General features: G+C 49.0%; 1 protein-coding gene across 1 annotated transcript in view; it reads left to right on the top strand.

Annotated features, from left to right (window-relative positions):
- Window positions 1-2306: 2306 nt before the first annotated feature.
- Window positions 2307-24136, top strand: part of LOC140403205 (complement C3-like) — a 297922-nt gene continuing 276092 nt past the window's right edge. The window contains exons 1-2 of the mRNA XM_072490957.1: window positions 2307-2389; window positions 11199-11388. Coding sequence (XP_072347058.1) covers window positions 2316-2389; window positions 11199-11388 — 264 coding nt within the window. The 5' untranslated portion in view covers window positions 2307-2315. The remainder of the gene's footprint in view (window positions 2390-11198; window positions 11389-24136) is intronic.

Genomic DNA, 24136 nt, shown 5'->3' with positions numbered 1-24136 from the left:
GATCATCTTGTATGCCTCAATTAAGTCACCTCTTAACCTTCTTCTCTCTAACGAAAACAGTCTCAAGTCCCTCAGCCTTTCCTCATAAGATCTTCCCTCCATACCAGGCAACATTCTGGTAAATCTCCTCTGCACCCTTTCCAATGCTTCCACATCCTTCCTATAATGCGGCGACCAGAATTGCACGCAATACTCCAAATGCAGCCGCACCAAAGTTTTGTACAGCTACAACATGACCACATGGCTCTGAAACTCAATCCCTCTACCAATAAAAGCTAACACACCGTACGCCTTCTTAACAACCCTCTCAACCTGGGTGGCAACTTTCAGGGATCTATGTACATGGACACCGAGATCTCTCTGCTCATCCACACTGCCAAGAATCTTACCATTATCCTAGTACTCTGTCTTCCTGTTATTCCTTCCAAAATGAATCACCTCATACTTTTCTGCATTAAACTCAATTTGCCACCTCTCAGCCCAGCGCTGCAGCTCATCTATGTCCCTTTGTAACTTGTAACATCCTTCCGCACTGTCAACTGGGCTAAATCGCTGGCTTTTAAAGCAGACCAAGGCAGGCCAGCAGCACGGTTCGATTCCCGTACCAGCCTCCCCGAACAGGTGCCGGAATGTGGTGACTAGGGGCTTTTCACAGTAACTTCATTTGAAGCCTACTTGTGACAATAAGCGATTTTCAAACCGACTTTAGTGCCATCTGCAAATTTACTCACCCATCCTTCTACGCCCTCCTCCAGGTCATTTATAAAAATGACAAACAGCAGTGGCCCCAAAACAGATCCTTGTGGTACACCACTCGTAACTTCACTCCAGTCTGAACATTTCCCATCAACCACCACCCTTTGTCTTCTTCCAGCTAGCCAATTTCTGATCCAAACTGCTAAATCACCCTGAATCCCATTCCTCCGTATTTTCTGCAGTAGCCTACCGTGCGGATCCTTATCAAACGCTTTACTGAAATCCATATACCCCACATCAACTGCTTTACCCTCATCCACCTGTTTGGTCACCTTCTCAAAGAACTCAATAAGGTTTGTGAGGCACGACCTACCCTTCACAAAACCGTGTTGACTATCTCTAATCAAATTATTCCTTTCCAGGTGATTATACATCCTATCCCTTATAAACCTTTCCAAGACTTTGCCCACAACAGAAGTAAGGCTCACTGGTCTATAGTTACCGGGGTTGTCTCTACTCCCCTTCTTGAACAAGGGGACAACATTTGCTGCCCTCCAGTCTTCTGGTATTATTCCTGTAGTCAAAGATGACTTCAAGATCAAAGCCAAAGGCTCAGCAATCTCCTCCCTAGCTTCCCAGAGAATCCTAGGATAAATCCCATCCGGCCCAGGGAACTTATCTATTTTCACACTTTCCAGAATTGCTAACACCTCCTCCTTATGAACCACAAGCCCTTCTAGTCTAATAGCTTGAATCTCAGTATTCTCCTCGACAACATTGTCTTTTTCCTGTGTGAATACTGACGAAAAATATTAATTTAGCACCTCTCCTATCTCCTCGGACTCCACGCACAACTTCCCACTACTGTCCTTGACTGGCCCGACTCTTACCCTAGTCATTCTTTTATTCCTGACATATCTATAGAAAGCTTTAGGGTTATCCTTGATCCTACCTGCCAAAGACTTCTCGTGTCTCCTCCTGGCTCTTCCTAGCTCTCTCTTTAAGTCCTTCCTAGCTAACTTGTAACTCTCGAGCGCCCTAACTGAACCTTCATGTCTCAGCTTTACATAAGCCGCCTCCTTCCTCTTGACAAGTGTTTCGACTGCTTTAGTAAACCACGGTTCCCTCACTCGACTTTTCAGGCAATGTCCCTTGAAGTGGCTGTCCCTTTAATTTGCCCCTCAGTTTATTTGATTTAGTTATTTAATTTATTCAAAAATAGGAATAATGTAGCAGGGATAATTTACAGGTAAAAGATCTGGCAGGCAATGGTTAACTCATTGATCTCATGGCTTGTGATTAGAGTTATCATTTCAGGTGGCAGCACCCCATTTTAAAAAAGTTTGTATTTCTTATCTGACTTGCCAAGGTTAAACTCTAAATCCCAGGCAAAAAGCCATCAATTGTCGGGAACTATCTGCTGTTCCCGGAGTTTCACAAGACCATTGGGTTTAAATGAACTCTTAATTAAATAGTATGGACAGCGGATATTTGGATACCTTTTAAGAGCAAACAGCAGTCCACATTTCTCAATTGTTAAAAATTAATAGATCGTACTGGGTTTTTATATAAACTGATCAAATTATTTGGAAAAGTTTGTCCCAGTGAAGCAGTCTGTCATGATGAGGAGGACCTCAAAGAACCTACTTGCTGCGTTGGTCTTTATTCCTGCGCTGTCCCAATGTATTCCACTGTACGTATGTTTCTGTTTTCTATTTAAATACGTATTGTTTTCTAGGCCATTGAATCAGACAGGTTCCAGATGTAATCCTGAAAGAGTGGAGGATGTTTCCATATTTCTTATAAATCACTCATTTGAGTTAGGTTTTCAGTTCTTTTTAAAGGATCCTATTGTTCGTCAGATACCTTTTTAGAGAACATTGTGTTTTCCTGAAAGGAAGGATCTCAAGGCCTCGGAGAGTATGTATGTCGGATTACATAGGATATATGGCATAGAAGCAGACCATTTGGTCCAACTAGTTCATCTCACCACCTAGTTTATGCTCCACTTGAGCCTCCTCAGATTTTGCCTAGCCTAAATTTATCAATCAAATCTTCCATACTCTTTTCCCTCATATGCTTGTCCAGTTTCCCCTTAAATGCATCTACACTATACATTTTAACCACTCCTTGTGGTAGTGAATTCCAGATTCTTTAAAAAAAAAAAAAAATGTTTTTATTGGGTTTTGTTTTACATGGTATAAATACAAATACACATAGAGTGAGAAAGGATTTCATTTTACAGGGGAGGGGTTGGGGGGTGGGGGGGGGGCTGATGCTATTTACATTTCGGTCAGTTTATTATTGTTTATTTGCATGATCTTGGACTTTGGACCGTTCCATTCCATCTTCTCGTTCTTTTGTCCTTCTTCCAGCTTGCTGTATTTGTTGTTGCCGTTGTCTTCCCCTGTGCTTTCTATCTCTCTTGTGTTCCCCTCTCTTTTCTCCAACCTGGTTCTCCTCCATTGTTTTCCCTCGCCCTCCTCCTCCCTCTTGCGTTTTGGCTACCTCGTCCTAAGAACAAAGAAAAATTACAGCACAGGAACAGGCCCTTCGGCCCTCCAAGCTTGTGCCGATCCAGATCCTCTATCTAAAACTGTTGTCTATTTTTTAAGGATCTGTATCCCTCTGCTCCCTGCCCATTCATGTATCTGTCTAGATACATCTTAAATGACGCTATCGTGTCTGCCTCTACCACCTCTGCCGGCAATGCGTTCCAGGCATCCACCACCCTCTGCGTAAAGAACTTTCCACGCATATCTCCCTGAAACATTTCCCCTCTCACCTTGAACTCGCTACCACAACTTGAAGTCCTAACTCCTGGCTACTTAGTTGCTGGCCACAAACAGGCCCCAGAATAATCGGGTGAATGGCTCCCATGTTTTGTGGAAGTATGGATGGCGAATTTGATTGTCTCCATTTGGAGGAATTCCGAAAGGTCGGACAGCCAGTATGCAGCTTTAGGTGGTGCTGCTGGCCGCCAGCCGAGCAGGAGCTACAGTGGGCGGCCCAACCCCCCATGAACAGATCTGGCTGGTCTGATACCCCGAAGACTGCCACTTAGGGCATGGATCTGCCCTCATCCCCACCACTTTGGACATTGCCTCGAAGAAGGCTGTCCAGTACCCGGCAAGTATGGCGCAAGACTAGAACATGTGGGCCTGGTTGGCTGGGCCTCCTTGGCACCGTTCACATCTGTCCTCCACCTCCGGCAAGAACCTACTCATTCGGGTTCTAGTCAAGTGGGCTCTTTGTACCACTTTTAGTTGCGTTAAGTTGAGCCTTGCGCATGTGGAGGTGGAATTGACCCTATGTAGTGCTTCGCTCAAGAGTCCCCACCCTATTTCGAACCCCAGGTCTTCCTCACATTTCCTCCTCATCGTGTCCAGTTTGGCGTCGGCCCTCTCTATCAGACGTCCGTACATGTTACCACAGTAAACTCTGCCTAAGATGTTTGCGTCCAGTCATTCTTCTAATAGCGTCTGTCGCGAAAATACTCTCAAAGGTCCTGGCCAAAAGGCTGGAGGGCTGCGTACCAGAAGTGGTCGCAGAGGACCAAACGGGCTTTGTCAAAGGTAGGCAGCTCACAGCGAACATCAGGCGGCTGCTGAATGTGATAATGGCACCCCCCCCGGGGAGAGAACGCCAGAGGTGATCGTCTCCCTGGACGCAGAAAAGGCTTTTGACAGAGTCGAATGGAGCTACCTCCTCGAGGTACTGGAACGGTTTGGGCTAGGAGCAGGATTCACCACCTGGGTGAGGCTCCTGTACAACGCTCCCAAAGCGAGTGTCTGAACTAACACCACCAGCTCTGAATACTTCCAGCTACAGAGAGGAACAAGACAGGGATGCCCTCTGTCCCCACTTTTGTTCGCGCTAGCGATCGAACCCCTGGTGATAGCCCTGCGGGACGCAAAAAGCTGAAAGGGAATCCGGAGAAGGGACTGAGAGCACAGAGTCTCACTCTATGCAGATAACCTGCTCCTCTATGTCTCAAAGCCACAGGAGGGACTGAAGGCAATACTGCAAATACTGAAAGAGTTTGGAACCTTCTCGGGCTACAAACTTAACCTGGGCAAAAGCGAGACATTCCCAGTGAATCCAAAAGGGGGAGGGTCAGAGCTTGAAGGGGCTCCCGTTCAAAACGGCCCAGAACAGATTCCGTTACCTGGGGATCCAAATAGCCAGAGACTGGACACAGATCCACAAGTGGGACCTGACCAGCCTGGTGGAGGAAGTAAGAAAAGACCTTCAATGGTGGGGCTCACTCCCACTCTCCCTGGCGGGAAGAGTGGAGACAATCAAGATGAACGTACTGCCAAGGTTCCTCTTTCTGTTTAGATCGATCCCGATCTTCATCCCCAAGGCCTTTTTCCACAACATAGACAGGCTAATCATGGCGTTTGTATGGGGGGGCAAGAACTCGAGAATTCCCAAACCGACACTGCAAAGAGGGAACGTCAGAGGGGACCTGGCTCTACCGAACATATAATACTACCACTGGGCAGCAGCGGCAAGAAAAGTGAGGGGATGGGTACAAGAACCCGACACAGATGGGTACAAATGGAGGAGGCATCCTGTAAAGGATCAACCCTCCAGGCCCTGGCCATAGCAGCACTCCCATCCCCCTCAACAAGGTACACAACGAGCCCAGTAATAGCGGCCACGCTGAGAACGGGGACCCAGTTGAGACAGCACTTCGGGATAACCAAAATGTCCCTTATGGCCCCCATCTGCGGCAATCAGAGATTCCCCCCAGCCATGCTAGATTCCACCTTCAAAAGGTGGAGGCGGGATGGGGGCACACTGATGGTCGGGGACTTCTACATAGGGCACAGACTGGCGACACTGGATGAACTGACGAGGAAGTGGAAACTATCAAGAGGACAGGAATTGAGACACCTCCAAATAAAGTACTTCCTCCACAAAGAGACGGTAGGGTACCCCGGGGCCCCAGAAAGCACACTACTAGAGGACTTGATAGGCACAAGCAGTGAGAAAGGGGGGCACAAGCAGCGAGAAGGGGGGGCTATGTGGGAAAATATACAGACAGCTACTGGACAGAGCCCGAACACCACTGGATGGGACCAGACAAAAATAGGAGGACGAACTGGGGACAGAGGTGAGATGGGGACTGGAGCGAAGCACTGAGTAGGGTGAGCTCGACCTCCTCCTGTGCAAGGCTAAGCCTAATGCAGCTCAAAGTGATGCACAGAGCGCACTTGATCAGAACCCAAATGAGCAGGTTCCTCCCGGAGGTGGAGGACAAATGTGAGCGGTGCCAGAGGGGCCCGGCCAACCACGCCCACATGTTTTGGGCTTGCCCCAAGCTTGCTGGGTTCTGGACAGCCTTCTCCGAGGCAATGTCCAAGGTTGTGGGGGCGAGGGTGAAGCCACGCCCAATAGTGGCAACCTTCGGGGTATCGGAGCAGCCAGAGTTAGACATGGGGAAGGGGGCCAACGCCCTTGCTTTTGCTTCCTGAATCACACGCCGGAGAATCCTGCTCGGCTGGCGATCGGCAGCACCGCCCAAAGCTGCAGACTGGCTCGCTGACCCCTCGGAATTTATCCACCTGGAGAAGATTAAGTACGCCATCTGAGGATCAGAGGAAGGCTTCCTGGATACTTGGGGGCAGTTCATCGGCCTGTTCCAAAACCTGTTTGAGGCCAGCAATCAAGGAGTAGGCCAGGGGAAAAAAAAAGATGAAGAACCAAAGGAATGCGCAACTCCCAAAGGAATGCGCAACTCGGGGATGGGGGGGGGGGGGGGGGGGGAGAAAAAGGGGGAAACCACAAGAGAAGAGGAAGGGTGCAGAAACCAAGGGGGGTTGGGGGGTGGGTGGTGGGAAGGAAGGGGGGATATCATAGGCCGCGCAAAATGTACATACAGTTCGTCAAATGAAGGACAAAACAAACCTCTCTGTAAAATAAAGCAAATTAGCGCGGGCAAGAAAAATGTAATGCATATAAGCAACAACTGTTTATAAAGCTGGCGGGGGTATTCGCAGACATCTTCAACCTCTCTTTACAACAATCTGAGGTCCCTATCTGCTTCAAGAAGACGACCATCCCTGTACCAAAGAAAAGTCAAGCAGCGTGCCTTAATGATTATCGTCTAGTGGCTTTGACATCCATCATCATGAAGTGCTTCGAAAGGCTAGTCATGGCACGAATCAACTCCAGCCTCCTGGATTGCCTTGATCCACTACAGTTCGCCTACCGCTGCAACAGGTCCACAGCAGACGCCATCTCCGTGGCCCTGCACTCTACCCTGGAACACCTAGATAACAAAGACACCTCTGTCAGGCTCCTATTTATCGACTACAGCTCAGATTTCAACACCATCATTCCTACAAAACCCATCTCCAAACTCCGTGGCCTTGGCCTCGGCTCCTCCCTCTGCGACTGGATCCAGAACTTTCTAACCCACAGGCTACAATCAGTAAAGATAGGCAACAACACCTCCTCCACGATCATCCTCAACACCAGTGCCCCACAAGGCTATGTCCTCAGCCCCCTACTATACTCCTTATACACCTATGACTGTGTGGTCAAATTCCCCACCAACTCGATTTTCAAATTTGCTGATGACACCACCGTAGTGGGTCGGATTTCAAACAATGATGGGACAGAGTACAGGAATGAGATAGTGAATCTGGTGAACTGGGGCGGCGACAATAATCTCTCCCTCAATGTCAACAAAATGAAGGAGATTGTCATCGACTTCAGGAAGCGTAGTGGAGTACATGCCCCTGTTTACATCAATGGGAATGAAGTAGAAAGGGTCGAGAGCTTCACGTTTTTAGATACACAGATCACCAGCAGCCTGTCTTGGTCCCCCCATGCCGACACTATAGTTAAGAAAGCCCACCAACGACTCTACTTCCTCAGAAGACTAAGGAAATTTGGCATGTCAGCTACGACCCTCACCAACTTCTACAGATGACCCATAGAAAGCATTCTTTCTGGTTGTATCACAGCTTGGTATGGATCCTGCCCTGCCCAAGACCACAGGAAACTACAGAAGGTCATGAATGTAGCCCAGTCCATCACTCAAACTAGCCTCCCATCCATTGACTCTATCTATAATTCCCGCTGCCTCAGAAAGGCAGCCAGCATAATTAAGGACCCCATGCACCCCGGACATACTCCCTTCCACCTTCTTCCGTCAGGAAAAAGATACCAAAGTTTGAGGTCACGTACCAACCGACTCAAGAACAGCTTCTTCCCTACTGCCATCAGACTTTTGAATGGACCTACCTCGTATTAAGTTGATCTTTTCTCTACACCTTGCTATAACTGTAACATTATATTCTGCAGTCTCTCTCCTTCCTTCCCTATGTACGGTATGCATTGTTTGTACAGCATGCAAGAAACAATACTTTTCACTGTATACTAATACATGTGACAATAATAAATCAAATCAAATCAAATATGAGAAAAGCCAATAAAAAGATTTTCAAATAAATATATAGTGTCTGTCGCGGTATGTCCTTGTTTCCTTCCGTAGGAAGTTTTTACGCTGCAGGTACCTGTATTTGTTGCCCCCAGCTAGTTGAAGTCTTGTGTCAGTTCGTTCAGTGTTGTGACCCTACCGTCAGTGTCTAAGTCTCTAACTGTCAATATCCCCCCATCCTGTCTCCACTTTTTGAAGGTGGCATCAGTGAGTGCCGGCGTGAACCTGTGATTGTTGCAGATGGGGGCCTTATCGGACATTTCAGTTAGACAGAATTGTTGTCGAAGCTGGTTCCAGGACAGGAGCATAGCTACCACCACTGGGTTGCTTGAGTGCTTTGGGTGAGGGTGGGAGTGCTACCGTGGCGAGGGCCCGGAGGGAGGTCCCCTTGCAGGAGGCCTCCGAACGGTCATGTCAACCAGTAGTGCAGTGTCCAACCTCCATGTGGTGCATTAGGCACTGTCTGTCTCCAACCTCATATCCATATAATGTGGAGCGTGTCGGAGATTACGATCGCGGAGTATTCAGCCCTCACCAGCCCTGGAAGCACTGATTTTCCCACCACAAAGAAGTCGATCCTAGAATACACATTATGCACTGGGGAAAAGAAGGAGAACTCCTTCTCCCCTGGGTGGGTGAATCACCATGGGTCCACCGCTCCCATTTGCTCCATAAAGAGACCAAGTTCCTTTGCCATGTTGAAGGTCTTTCCTGTTTTGGGGTTCAACCTGTCCGTCTGTGGGTCCTGTATGCAGTGAAAGACCCCCCCCCCCCCGCCGCCCATGATTAGTTAGTGCGTCACTATGTCGGGGCTTTCCGCCATGTTCTTTTTAATAAATTTTGTGTAGTCCCAGTTGGGAGCGTACACGTTAACGAGGACTACCGGTGCCCCGTCTATGGCCCTGCTGATCATGATGTACCGTCCCCCTGGGTCCGTAACCGTCCTTCTCGCCATAAACATTATTCTCTTGGTTATTAGTATTGCTACCCCCCTGGCCTTCGTCCCATAACAGGAATGGTGGGTCTGATCCACCCCTCTGTTCCTTACCCGTAGACAGTCTCTCAGGTGTGTCTCTTGGAGGAAGACTATGTCGGCTTTCATGTTTCTCAGGTGGGTGAAGACTCTGGATCTTTTCACTCGGCCGTTAAGTCCCCTGACATGCTAGGTGTCCATCCTGATGGTTTTTTTTTGTCCCCCTGCACCTGTGGGATTAACCATACTTACCTGGTGGACGCTGCACCCCGGGGTTTCCCTTTGTTAGAGGGCCGTCCAAGATGGCCACCAACTGTGCGTCCACCACTTGGGTAGGCCCCTGCACTTCGGGGTCTCCGTTCACATAGAGACCGTTCTGGGTGGTTGTTTACAGTGCTTTTTTGTTCTGGGCCCCCTGTTGCGGCCCTTTGTAGCCATAATGCTGTTCTCGTTCTGCCCTTAGTTATTTCTCTCTGTGCCCCTCTCCCGTCTCCTTTTCCCCCTTTCCTTGGCGCATCCCCCTCTATCCCCTTCCCCCTGCTCCTCTCCTCGATTGCCCCCCTCGCCCTGTTGCTTGTCTCCCCCCTCCCCCTCCCCCCGCCAAGCGCTGTCCTCCCTCTTGGGGGTGCGCCACGGCTGCATGCTCCCAGCGCTGGCTATCCTGTTGGTGTGGTGACCCTCCTCCCAGGAGTTACTGTCCGGTTTCTTCCTCGCCTGCTGTCTGGAGTTCCTGTCCGCTCTTTCCCCGTCTTACCCTGTACTCTTTCTGATTGCAAATTCCAGATTCTTACTGACATTTGGATGTTCCTTCTTAGTTCCCTGTTGGATTTCTAGGTGACTATCTTATATTGATGGCGTCTACTTGTGCTCCTCCTCACAAAAAGAAACATTCTCTATACACTTTAAAACTGTTCATTATTTGAACAAACTCTGATAGTTCACCTGTTCTCATTATTTAAGAAAAATGTTGGAGGTCTGTCAATCCTTTTTTTCTTGGTATGTATACCCATGTATCTTTGATATTATCTTTGTAAATCTTCTCTGCATCCCCTCCAGGGCCTCTATATCCTTCTCCTACTTTATAATTTAGTTATCAGAACTGCACTCAGTACTCTAAGGATGGTTTAACCAAAGTTTGATGCACATTTAGCATGATTTTCTTCCTTTTCTGTTCTATCACTTTGGAAATAAATTGTTTTTTTTCTGAGCTTGCTGAACTGTACTTTGGCATTGAGTGATCAATGGATTTGTACTCCAGGACCCCTTTGTTCTTCTACTTGTCATGATACCCTGGGCTAGTGCGCTGTTAATTGCAGCCCCACTTGACCCGGAGTCGCACCACAAGTGAAATAGATGTTATTTAAAATACCTGAGGATCTTGGCTGAGCCCAATAAATTGCAGTTATCAGGTTTGTAAATTTAACACACAAATAACCTTTGATTATTTAACAGTAATATAATTAAACTGACAAAAATACCTCCTGGGTTCCAACGGTGATGGAATGATAGGTGGCATTCATGACCCACTGGGACATCGCTGTTGGGAGGTTGATCCAGGCCTGAATGTTCACTGAAATTACAAATTGGTCTGAAAGGAAAGCAGCTGAACACGGGGCAAGTTGTTCATTCTGCACATAATCTCACACTGAAGATGGTGTCTCTGTCCCATCCTGGAGTGGGGCATATGATCAGGATTGCTTTTAGATCCAAGCACGTATTGGGTTAACTGAATTTTTCAAAACAGATCCATAGACATTTGTTGGTTAAGGGTGTCAAGGATATGAAAAACAGTTTAGAAAATGGTGTTGAGGTAAAGGTCAACCATGATCTAATTTAATAGCAGAACAGAATTGTGGGACTGAAGCAGGACAAACTTATTTACATCTGTCTAATCGAGGTGATGGTGATTACTTCTCCATAATGGTTAGAGGACCAAATAAACTTGAGTTTGGGAAATATAACTTCAGCTCATCTGTCCACTAAATTGATCCGAAAGTCACCACAGGACATTGTTGCTGGAGCACCTTAATCATTGCTATTGACAAAATGGTATTTGTTTACTTATTCTGACAGATACCTACTGACTGCTCCAAATATTATACGAGTTGATCACATGGAAAATGTCGTTGTGGAAGCCCACAATATCAACGCGGACATAAACGTTGACATTCGTTTACAATTTTTCCCTAAAACTAACAACATAATATATTCGATAAGAGGAATTATACCATCAAATGTTGGATTACTATCAGTGCCTGTTAAGGTAAGTGAACTGAAAAATTAAATACTTATAGCAGTTTGCATAATTATTTAGCATCTCTCCAAAGTAGAAGTCTTTATTTAGAATTATCTGAGAAACACTGGTCAGGATTTTGTTGCTAACATGATCTACTCTGGAGATCTTCACCCTGGATCCTCCCAACTTCATAGCCCCCTAACCCTGACCATGAGTATACTGGTCTCCCATGGCGTGTAATTGGTTGGCAGGTTGTTGCTAACTTTTGGTTGGCTCTTAATTCGTAATTTGCTCTGTTTAACCTTTGCTCTAGAGTCGCCAGGTATCTTTATGATACTGCCACGAGGTTCAAGTTCAAGTACTGATCAATAACTCAACACACCAATTAGTAAGATTCAAATCAAAACAGATTTATTATACACAGTAATCATTACTCATGCATAAACTCTACTTTCTAGAGTATTCTCTATCACTAAAAGGCCTAAACTTAGCTTCGGAATTGGCCCGCCAGGTCAGGGGAACAAATGGCCTTTCGTTCAGGTCCTGAGTCTGCAGGATTCAAAAGCTGGTATGGACTTGAGCCTATCTCGTAGCGAGCGTTGACTGGAGACTTACTTGGTTGATGTGGACGCTTGGGCAGTTCACTCTCAGGGGTTGATTCGCGTTGGTGACTGACCCTGCCAAGAAGACCAATTTGAACTTGGGGGCTTTACTTTATTGTCCCCAGGGCCTTCCTGCCCCTTGGGGCGGACCCCGTACCTGGTTCCAAATGATTGGACTGCGTCCCGATCACTTGGATCGATTTCTCCAATACTGGAGTTCCCTGATCTTTGGGCGGTCCCTAAATGTCCGTTGGCCTTCCTTTGTCTTGGCTCCTGCTGATGCCGAGGAGTCTGGCTTGGCTTTATTCACCTTAACTGTTGCGATTGTGCCTTGGAATCGCTCATTACTATGCAGATGGCTGCTGGTTTCAGTGCTGTCTGGTTTTTGCAAGTTCCAATACACAGGATTTCTGCACTTGCTCGTTTTTGCCTGTGTTGGCTGAATTTCCCTTTAGTCTTTGCGGCTCTCCATTTTAAGTCGGGAAGTGGCCTACCCAGGTGGCTACAAGGTCCACTGGAGGAGCTCAGGTGAGTGCATCACTTGGTGGAGAGGGTAATGTCTGAACAGTACCCAGTTGCCCAGGTATTGCCCACTGATTCTGGGCAGGTAAATGCTCTCTGATACTGTCTGGGTGCTGCCCCCCGGAAATGGCAAGGGGCAATTCCTGAGGGCGGGTGGGGGGGGGGGGGGGGGGGGGGCGCGGATCTACTTTTACTTTGTGCACCGTAACAGCCTTTTAAAAAATAAATTTAGAGTACCCAATTATTTGTTTTCCAATTAAGGAGCAATTTAGCGTGGCCAATCCACCTAACCTGAACATATTTGGGTTGTGGGAGTGAAACTCATGCAGACATCGGGAGAATGTGCAAACTCCACAGGGACAGTGACCCAGGGCTGGGATTCGAACCAGAGTCCTCAGCGCTGCAGTCCCAGTGCTAACCGCTGTGCCGCATGCCGCCCTTCCATGGTAGCCTTTAAACATGGCACCCAAATCAATACAAAACAAAGTTAACCAGAGCCAGCCCTGTCGGGATGACATCATGGGACTCGCCCCATAGATTTTCTTTTCTATCGCCCTGACAAAAAGGAGGACAAAGCTGCAGTTGGGGCTGGTAGCTTCAATGCTGCTTTTCCTGTCCGCTGCCACGCTCTGGGGATTACTTTGCCCCAAATCTTTCTTTTCCTCTTTTCCTTTCCCATTCTGTATCTGATTTGACTCCAAACCACCCTATTCTCTTCCTCGTTTCCCCAGTTTCTTTCTCAAGGCTTACATCTCACTAGTTAGGGAAGTACACTGTAGGTCTCATTATTCACGAAGGATGAAGATGCTCCATCGCCCAACTTGCAATGTTATCAGCTCACACTTCCAGAATCTGCAGAGCAAAAGCTTTTAAGGGATAAATTTGAAATTATGCCATGAGATGTTCCCCTTCAGAAAACCCTGGTATGCTGATTGGGGTCAGATTGAAGCACAACATTGTTGTCATGATTGTGGATGAGACCTCCAATTATTTGGATGATCTGGCTGGGGACAAATAATTTCTTGTTTAAAGTTGACAATAAGATTCCAGTTATTTACTCAGAGATTAAAACCACAAGTTTTTACAGATTATGAACAAACTAAATAAACTATTCAAAGTCTGAAAAACAAAACAGTTTATAATATCTATCTCCTAATATTCAGAATCAACATGAGGTGCATGTGACTTAACAAGCAAACTGTCTAACACCCACACTACGCATCAAATTGCAAATACGACCAAGATATCCCATAAATTGCTCAGCAATCCACCCAGATGTCAGTGCTCACTGTGAGTTACACTGCCTTGTTAAAATCGGACTCCCTTACGAGGGACTGCAAGTCTTCGCTCTTCACTTGTGAAGATATAACCTTGAAATTCCCTCCAAAGTTTGCTTCAATTTGAGCTGCTTAAATGACTACTCACTTTCCAGGGTTTAATCTTGTTTCCCAAGATGACTTCCTCTTGGACTTTGAGTCTGCACTCTAGCACCGACTCATAGCCATATCTCTGGGTGCGATTTAACGAGCGCAGTGCGGCCGTTAGATTGTAGGAGAGGTCAAAATCGGGAACTGCGCCGTGTGGTGATCAGTTTGCAATCTAATTGACCCGCTCTCGTTGATGACATGATGCTCATGGCATGGCAAGAACCAATAATCACCAATTAAAGCCAGTCTCCTTACCAGTAACGGGACCAACCCCTATCTAACGGCCTACAGTGATCTAACCACCTCCCGAGCAAGCGGTTACGTGGGCACCGATTAGTACACCTTTTTAAAAAATGTGAAGGTGGCGGAATCGCTGCTTTGGGAATCCGAGGAGGCCAGTAGCCATCTTCAACCCTGGGCTTTGAGCCTGGGGAGGCTGGCCCAGTGCTCTGGGCGGGTGGGGGGGGGGGGGGGGGGGGTTGCTCTTCCAGAGAGCCGGTGAAGTCTCAATGGGCTCCTTCTGCACTGGAGGGATTTTATAGCAGTGTTCTATTCTGTTCTATTCTATTTCTCTCTGCACAGAAAGCTTCTCCATCTCACCTATGGGGCAGGATTCTCCAATAATGGGGCTATGTCCCCACGCCAGCATCAAAACGCGGGTGTTTCACTCTGGGCTTTCCTTAAAAAAGTCCAGAGTGATTCTCCAACCTGCAGGGAGCTGGCAGGGCCCCGGAGTTCTCCTCGCAGCTCTGGCTGCGGATACAGGGCCTTGCACTTTTGATCGGGAGTCCGTGCATGCGCACGGCGGCGGCCTGCGACGGCCACCCCGTGCGTCGTGGCGGACTCGCACTGCAGACCATGATGAACGAAGTAGGTGCCCCAGAGATTGCGCGCGCCCGTGGATCGGTGCCACCCGATCGCTTGCCTGGCCGCCTGTGAGGCCTTACCCAGTGAAGGATCCTCCCGCTCCCCCACCAGTGCGGACGTGGACCGAGTCTTCAGCCACCACTGGCCGTTCCCGACAGGCAAAATGTGGTTAGATCCACGCCGTCGGGATTTCGGGCAGTTTTCCTTGGTGAATCGCCGTGGGGGCCTCTGACAATTGCCCCTTACCTGCGCCGTGTAGATCGCTCGCGATTTGCGGCGATTCTCCAGTGACCGGAGAATCACGGGAGTGGCGTCGGACTGGATTTTGATGTAAGTGGCCATTCGCCAGAGAATCCAGCCCGTGGTTCTTTGCCAAGTACGTAATAGAATTTTTGCAGGCTAAAGATTTTGAGGAACAAGACTCATAGATATCATAGAATTTACAGTGCAGAAGGAGGCCATTCGGCCCATCGAGTCTGCACCGGCTCTTGGAAAGAGCACCCTACCCAAGGTCAACACCTCCACCCTATCCCCATAACCCAGTAACCCCACACAACACTAAGGGCAATTTTGGACACTAAGGGCAATTTATCATGGCCAATCCACCTAACCTGCACATCTTTGGACTGTGGGAGGAAACCGGAGCACCCGGAGGAAACCCACGCACACACGGGGAGGATGTGCAGACTCCACACAGACAGTGACCCAAGCCGGAATCGAACTTGGGACCCTGGAGCTGTGAAGCAATTGTGCTATCCACAGTGCTACCGTGCTGCCCTAAGCCTGCCTGGGGCTTACATCATTGACTCCAATGATGTAAGTATTTTTACTCAAATGCAGAACACTTTATTCAGATGTTTTAAGAACCCTTTGTGGTTTGTTTTCTGAACATTTAGGAGCTGGGCATCCTTGGGTTATGCATTTGCTTGTAGCCTTGAGCTGTGATCCTGCCAGATTTTACAGGATCATTGAGGGGTCACCTTATTTGCATGACGTGTCAGTTTTAGTCACATACAAGGTTGACAAGGAACTTCTTTAGTTGTTCGGGACCTGAATTTTTTTCCTTCTGGACTTCTGTCGGGAGTCTGACATTGACATCCTGGCTCAAATTATTTTTTTAAGAAACATTTTATTAGGGTATTTGTAATTTTATAATAATAACAATAATGAAATGAAAATCACTTACTGTCATAAGTGGGCTTCAAGTGAAGTTACTATGAAAAACCCCGAGTCGCCACATTCAGGGGTCTGTTTGGGGAGGCTGGTACAGGAATTGAACCCGTGCTGCTGGCCTGCCTTAAAAGCCAACTATTTAGCCCACTGTGCTAAACCAGCTAACAACAACAGAAAAGAAAGCAAATCCAAATAGAAACGTAGTACATACATCATTTCCATCCCTTACAAGTCCCTCCTACCCTTAACAGAAAATAGCCTAACTTCTGCCCCCCACCCCCCCCAGATTATTGCCTCTGCTGACAGTTAATTTTCCCCGAAGAAGTCGATAAACGGCTGCTACTTCCAGACGAACCCTAGCGTTGACCCTCTTAGGGTGAACTTGATTTTCTCAAGACTGAGAAACCCAGCCATGTTGCTAACCCAGGTATCTGATTTTGGGGGCTTTGAGTCCCTCCCGCTAGCAATATCTGTCTCCGGGCTACCAGGGAGGCAAAGGCCAAGACGTCAGCCTCTCTCGTCCCCTGGACTCCCGGATCTTTCGACACTCCAAAGATTGCCATCTCTGGACTCGGCACCACCCATGTTTTTAACACTGTGGACATGACATCTGCAAAACCCTGCTAGAATCCCCTAAGTTTCAGGCATGCCCAAAACATATCGACATGATTTGCTGGCTCCCCCGTACACCTCACGCACCTGTCCTCTACCCCGAAAAACTTGCTCATCCAGGCCACCGTCCTGTGTGCCTGATGAACTACCTTAAATTGTATCAGGCTAAGCCTGGCACATGATGGGGATGTGTTAACTCTGCTCAAAGCATCCGTTCACAGACCCGCCTTTACCTCTTCCCCTAGCTCATCTTCCCACTTGCCCTTTAATTCCTCTATCTGAGTTTCCTCCAACTCCATTAAATTCCCTCACCAGCAGCGGACCCAGCATCTCCGAGAGCTTCTTGTAGAATTCCACTGGATAGCTGTCCGGTCCCGGGGCCTTACCCGACTGCATGGTCTCCAGCCCCTCTACTATTTCTTCAATTCCATTGGGGCAACCAACCCCTCCACCAATCCTTCCTCTACCTTCGGAAACTTCAACTCACCCAGGAACTGCCTCATCCCCTCTACCCCAGCTGGTGGTTCCGACTCCTATAGCCTGCTACAAAACTCCTTAAACACCCTGTTCACCCCTGCTGGGTCCAAGACCGCATTTCCCCCTATGTCCTTCACTTTTCCTATCTCCCTGGCCGCCTTCCTTTTCCTTAACTGGTGTGCAAGCATCCTGCTAGCCTTCTCTCCATCCTCGCCCCGCCCCCTCGCCTTCCTCAAATGCTCCACCGCCTTCCCTGTAGATAACAGACCAAATTCCATATGTAGCCTCTGCTGCTTCTTCAGTAACTCTGCCTCTGGGGCTCTGAATATCTCCTGCCCACCTGGAGTATTTCCCCAACCAACCTTTCCATCTCTGCCCGCTCCACCTTCTCCCAATGGGCCCGCATCGAGATTAGCTCCCCCCCGAACCACTGCCTTCAGCGCTTCCCAGACTGTTGTTGCCGGGACTTCCTCCGTGTAATTTATTTCCAGATAGTTCTGGATGGACCACCCCCACCCCCCACCCCGATGATCAACTTATGCGACTCTAGGTCCTGGATCTTCCCTGACACCCGCCTTATAAATTCCACATCGTCCCAGTTTGGTGCATATATATTCACAAGCATCACCTGCATCCCCTCAAACTTTCCGCTCACCATGATGTACCTGCCCGCCACGTGTGCCACTATTCTCCCTGCCTCAAGTGCCACCCATTTGTTGATCAGGATCGCAACCACCCCTAGTCTTAGACTCCAGCCCTGAATGAAATACTTGGCTGACACATCCCTTCCTCAACTTTTCCAGAATACTTACCACATATGCCCTTGTGTCCGATCCCTCACTGCTATCCGGGAGGCCGATGATCCTCAAGTTCTGTCTCCGGGACCTGTTCTCCAGATCCTCCATCTTCTCCTGTAGCCTTTTCTGGTGGTCCCTCATCAACTCCACCTCCGCCTCCAACAATGGTCCTCTTGCTCAGTCCGTGGGCTTCCAGCCCCTGTTCCACCCGGTCAATCGTTGCTTTAATCGGATCTACCCCTTCCTTCTTTGCTTGACGAAGCTCTCCTGAATGAACTCCATCAGCTGTACCGTTGACCACTGTTCCGCCAAACCGGGATCCTGCACCTCCGCCATGTTTTCCCGTGCTGCAGGCTCTTTTTCAAAAAAATAAAAAAAATTTATTAAAGTTTTTAACACAATTTTTCACCCTTACAAACAAACGCCCCCCCCCCCCCCACCCCCGTAACAAAATAGAAAGAAAACGCACATAGCAAGATATAAACATGGTAAAACGATATGTTACAGAACTTTGTACATTGGATTCCTCCCGTACATGCCAGTTTTCCAGATCTTTCATGTATTATCTTGCTCAAATACCCCCCAGGCAGACCCCCCTTCCCCCTCCCTCCCTCTTCCCCCCCCCCCCACTTCACAAGACATCCCCTCCCCCCCCTCGGTCCCTACTGCGCTCCAAAAACCCTCTCCTTACCCTCGGGGTATTCGCCCACACAAACCCCATAATGCTCCTGCCTACCCTCTTAAAAAAGGCCTTGGTGATCACGATGGGAAGCCACTGAAACACAAAGAGAAACCTCGGGAGGACCACCATTTTGACCGACTGCGCTCTACCCGCTAGCGAGAGCGGTAACATGTCCCATCTTTTGAAGTCCTCCTCCATCTGCTCCACCAGTCTCATCAGATTCAGTTTATGTAGGGCCCCCCAACTCCTAGCTATTTGGATCCCCAGGTACCGAAAGCTCCTTTCCGCTCTCCTCTGCGGTAGATCGTCTATTCCCCTTTCTTGGTCTCCTGGCTGTACTACAAAGAGCTCACTCTTCCCTACATTAAGCTTATAGCCCGAGAAATCCCCAAACTCCCTTAGAGTCTGCATGACCTCCACCATCCCCTCCACTGGATCCGCCACATACAGCAGCAGGTCATCTGCATAGAGCGACACTCGATGCTCCTCTCCCTCTCGGACCACCCCCCTCTATTTCCTAGATTCCCTTAATGACATGGCCAAGGGTTCAATTGCTAATGCAAACAACAGGGGAGACAGGGGGCACCTCTGCCTCGTCCCACGGTACAGACGAAAATACTCCGACCTCTGCCGATTCGTAACCACACTCGCCATCGGGGCTCTGTAAAGGAGCTTAACCCAACTAATAAACTCTCCCCCGAACCCAAACCTACGCAGCACTTCCCAGAGGTACTCCCACTCTACTCGGTCAAAGGCCTTCTCCGCGTCCATAGCTGCCACTATCTCCGCCTCTCCCTCCACCGATGACATCATTATCACGTTTAGGAGCCGCCGCACATTGGTGTTTAGCTGCCTGCCCTTTACAAATCCCACCTGGTCCTCGTGAATCAACCCCGGGACACAGTCCTCGATCCTCGTAGCCAGCACTTTTGCCAGCAACTTAGCATCCACGTTGAGGAGCGAGATCGGCCTGTACGACCCACATTGCAGTGGGTCCTTGTCCCGCTTCAGGAACAAAGAGATCGTCGCCTTTGACATTGTTGGGGGCAGGGTCCCTCCCTCCCTTGCCTCATTAAATGTCCTCACTAGCAGCGGGGCCAACAGCGTACTTCCTGTAGAACTCAACCGGGAACCCGTCCGGTCCCGTGGCCTTCCCTGCCTGCATACTCCCCAAACCTTTGCTCAGCTCCTCCAACCCAATTGGTGCCCCCAAACCAGCCACCTCCTGTTCCTCCACCCTCGGGAACCCCAGTTGGTCTAGGAATCGTCTCATCCCCTCTTCCCCCGCTGGGGGCTGGGATCTGTACAGCTCCTCACAGAAGGCCTTGAATGCCTCATTTACTTTCGTCGCACTCCGCACCGTAGCTCCCCTTCCATCCTTGACTCCACCTATTTTCCTCGCTGCCATCCTCTTACGGAGTTGGTGTGCCAGCATCCGACTCGCCTTCTCCCCATACTCGTACGTCGCCCCCTGCGCTTTCCTCCACTGTGCCTCTGCCTTCCCTGTGGTCAACAGGTCAAACTCAGTCTGGAGATGTCGCCTTTCCCTAAGTAATCCCTCCTCAGAGGCCTCTGCGTATCTCCTGTCCACTCTTAAAATCTCCCCCACTAACCTCTCCCTTTCCATGCCCTCTATCTTCTCCCTATGAGCCCTGATGGAGATTAGCTCTCCCCGATCACCGCCTTCAACGCCTCCCATACCACCCCCACCCGCACCTCCCCGTTGTCGTTGGCCTCCAAGTACCTTTCGATACACCCCCTCACCCTCACACACACCGCCTCATCTGCCAGCAGTCCCACATCCAACCGCCACAACGGGCGTTGGTCCCTCTCCTCTCCCAACTCCAGTTCCACCCATTGCAGGGCGTGATCGGAAATGGCTAAGGCCGAATACTCCGTTCCCTCCACTTTCGGGATCAGCGCCCTGCCCAGAACAAAAAAATCTATCCGGGAGTAGGCTTTGTGCACGTGGGAGAAAAAAGAAAATTCCCTGGCCTGCGGCCTGGCAAACCTCCACGGGTTCACTCCCCCCATCTGATCCATAAACCCCCTAAGCACCTTGGCCGCTGCCGGCCTCTTTCCGGTCCTAGATCTGGAGCGATCCAGTGCTGGGTCCAACAACGTATTAAAATCCCCACCCATTATCAAGCTTCCTACCTCCAGGTCCGGAATGCGCCCCAACATGCGCTTCATGAATCCGGCATCATCCCAGTTCGGGGCGTATACATTTACCAATACCACCCACGTCCCCTGCAACTTACTGCTCACCATCACATATCGACCTCCGTTGTCCACTACGATATTCTTGGCCTCAAACGACACCCGCTTCCCCACCAATATTGCCACTCCTCTGTTCTTCGCGTCCATCCCCGAATGGAATACCTGCCCTACCCATCCCTTTCTTAACCTGACCTGATCCGCCACCTTCAAAGGTGTCTCCTGGAGCATGACCACGTCTGCCTTCAGTCCCTTTAAGTGCGCGAACATTCGGGCCCTCTTTACCGGCCCATTCAGGCCCCTCACATTCCACGTTATCAGCCGGATTGGCGGGGGGGCTCCCCCCTTTCGACTAGCCATCTCCTTTTCTAGGCCAGTCCCTTGCCCGCGCCGCCCTCACCCTCCAGTCCCCCAGACGGGAGACCCCCGCCCCGACCATCTCTTCTGTGTCCCATTCCCCTTTGGCCAGTGCAGCAGCAACCCTTTCCCCCCCCCCTCCCCGCTAGACCCGTGTCTAGCTTTTTTGCTCCCCCCATAACACTCCCGTAAGTCAACTGACACCTGCTGACCCCGGCTTCCCCCGCCGTCCCATTGACCCCCCCCCCCCCCTCCTATGGATCTGAAGTCACATATAGTTCAGACCTATATGTGGCAAGATTTCCTTCCGTAAGAACATTTGTGAATTGTGGGTTTTGCAACGATCTGGCAGTTTCACGGTCACCGTTACTGATTCCAGATTTAAGTTGTTAACTGAACTTAAATTCTCCAGTTGCCATAGTGGAATTTAAAATCATGCTTTTAGGTTGCAGGTCCAGTAAAATAAATATATTTCTACCTCATTGGATCACATTACTTGCTGATTACTCACCAATTAATGGGCTGGATTCTCCCAAAATGGGAATATGTCCCCACGCCAGCGTAAAAACACTAGAGTTTTACTCTCGAAATACCTGGAAGAAGATGAACTAATTCAATGCCCTACGTGGGGCTAGCAGGGACACGGAGTAAATTGCAGCGTTAGCTGTGGATATGGGTCCCCGCACTTCCGGTTTGGAGTCCGCTCATGCGCTCAGTGGCGGCCTACAGCGGCCGCGTTGAGCTCCATGGTGGACTCAGACCGCGGAGCCAGATGCAAATATTCATCCCCCCTCCCCCCAATCGGCCTCGGGCCATTTCATCTATCCACGCACAAGAACTTACCAGCCGCCTATAAGGCCCCCCTCCCCCCCCCCCACGTGTCTGATCCAACCGCCCCCCCCACCAGGGCAGCCGCAGACTGAGTCCACAGCTACCACGCCAGCATCCCGACCGGCAATAGGTGGTTAGTTGCACGCCGTCGGGAACTTGGCCGGCGGGGAGCGAAGGATCACTGGGCTGGCCTCTGTCATGGGCCCACAGCCCCAGCCGCGTGGCGTACTCCGCGATCACGTTGAATCTCGCCGGACCGACGCCAGGCCCGATTTCGCGTGAAAGTGGATTCTCCGCCCCCGCGCCAAACGCAATTTTGCCGCCGGGTTGCGGGGAATCCAGCCCAACATCTTTAGTTGGACAGTAAATGCTGGCCCAGCCAGCGATCCCCTCATCCCGTAAATTAATTTTAATAAAGTCTTATTCCCATAGTCATTTGTTACCACTTCATTTATGGAGCATCTTCAGCAACCTCAGGATGTCCCAAAGCATTTTGGAGCCAATGAAATAATTTCTGAAGTATGGGAAAGACATCAGTGAACTTGTGCACAGCAAGCCCCGACCAGTGAGGTGTGATAAGGAACAGTTAAACTGTTGATTGAGGTATAATTATTGACCCAAAACTGCCCTGCTTCTGAGTATTGCTCATAAAACAAGACATGCTATTGAATCTGTTATGTTTTGTGTTATGGACTTAGTACAGATGCACAGCAAACATCTAGTTCTTTGACGAGTAAGATCATTTATTAACACGATTAACATGTGGAAAGATAACTGACGAATTGTGATCCAGATCCTAACGAACAAATGAATGCAGTAAATTCTCCTGGAGCTACTTCTAGTGCGATTATCTTCTTGGATGATTTAATACCAACTCCCGATATCTCGAGTCATATGGTAGATCTCTATCGCCACCAGCTGGTTAGAGGTAGCATCGATAACTATATATATTGATGGACAACTATATACAAAACTGTGCACAGGCATATCAACACATCCCCCTCTCTTTGGAAGTGTTAACATTTACAAACAAATGTACCTGTGCTTAACGTTTGCATACAACTGTAACTGTGCTTTACACAACATATATGCCTGATAATTTTATACGCGTCTCTTGTGCACAGCTTATTACACGTTCTAAATGACATTGTCCCGTTGGTCTTCTGAATGTTGACAAGACTCTCGACTTCACTTCAATTTTCAGAAGACTGATTTTCTGGCTGATCTTTTTTGCATCATAGATTTTTTGAACCTTTTGAAATGATGCTTCCTACTCCGTCTCCATGTGTTTTCTTGCATATCGGGCGTATTGTGAATGCTGGTGTCATCACTGTCATGAGTGCTACCCGGTCGACCATCTGTGTCCTCAACTCTTCTTCTCTTCCCCTTATTTGAATGATCCGCTGATTGCATCTCCTTTTCTTTTTGACTCGAGTGGCATCCTTCATGCTGCTGGACCCTGCCATGGGATTAGCCGGTTCCGAATCCCTTATTGCAATGGCTGCTGATGGATCTTTTGCTGTGAACGCTGACTTTGGCTCTTCTGTCACAATATCTGATTCTGGGAATTGAGGAGTCTTGGTTGATATATGGTAATTGTGCTCGATTACTGTCTAGTATGTGCCTCAACTGGTGAGGCATCCACTGTCGGCAACCTTCTGGATGCTTTCGCAGTTGCAGGCAAGTCTGCGACTTCAGGGCAGCACGCTGTGCAGTGGTTAGCACTGCTGCCTCACAGGGCCAAGGTCCCAGATTCGATCCCGGCTCTGGGTCACTGTCCTTGTGGGGTTTGCACATTCTCCCCGTGTTTGTGTGGGTTTCGCCCCCACAACCCAAAGATGTGCAGGGTAGGTGCATTGACCACACTAAATTGCTCCTTAATTGGAAAAAAATGAATTGTTGCTCTAAAATTTTTTTTTTTTTTTTTGAAAGGCTGTGACTTCAGGAATGATCTGCACACCCTTGCATTCCGGTGTCTTGGCTTGATCAATGTCCTCTATATTAGGCATTGCTTCTTCATTTTCTGTTTTAGCCTCAATTAGTAGCTCGTCCTCATCTGATATAACGATACGTGCTTCATTTTTCATTGGGAAACTGGATGAAGATGTATCCATGTGTTCTTCCTGTGTCTTTTGGTGGACTGGCCTCAAGTATTGGGGAATCCACTGCAGGGACCATTCCGGGGCATAGTGCCATGGGAGTGTCCCTTTA

Source organism: Scyliorhinus torazame, chromosome 27, assembly GCF_047496885.1.
Source record: "Scyliorhinus torazame isolate Kashiwa2021f chromosome 27, sScyTor2.1, whole genome shotgun sequence".
NCBI classification, from domain to species: Eukaryota; Metazoa; Chordata; class Chondrichthyes; order Carcharhiniformes; family Scyliorhinidae; genus Scyliorhinus; species Scyliorhinus torazame.
This window is presented reverse-complemented; position numbering and strand designations above follow the sequence as displayed.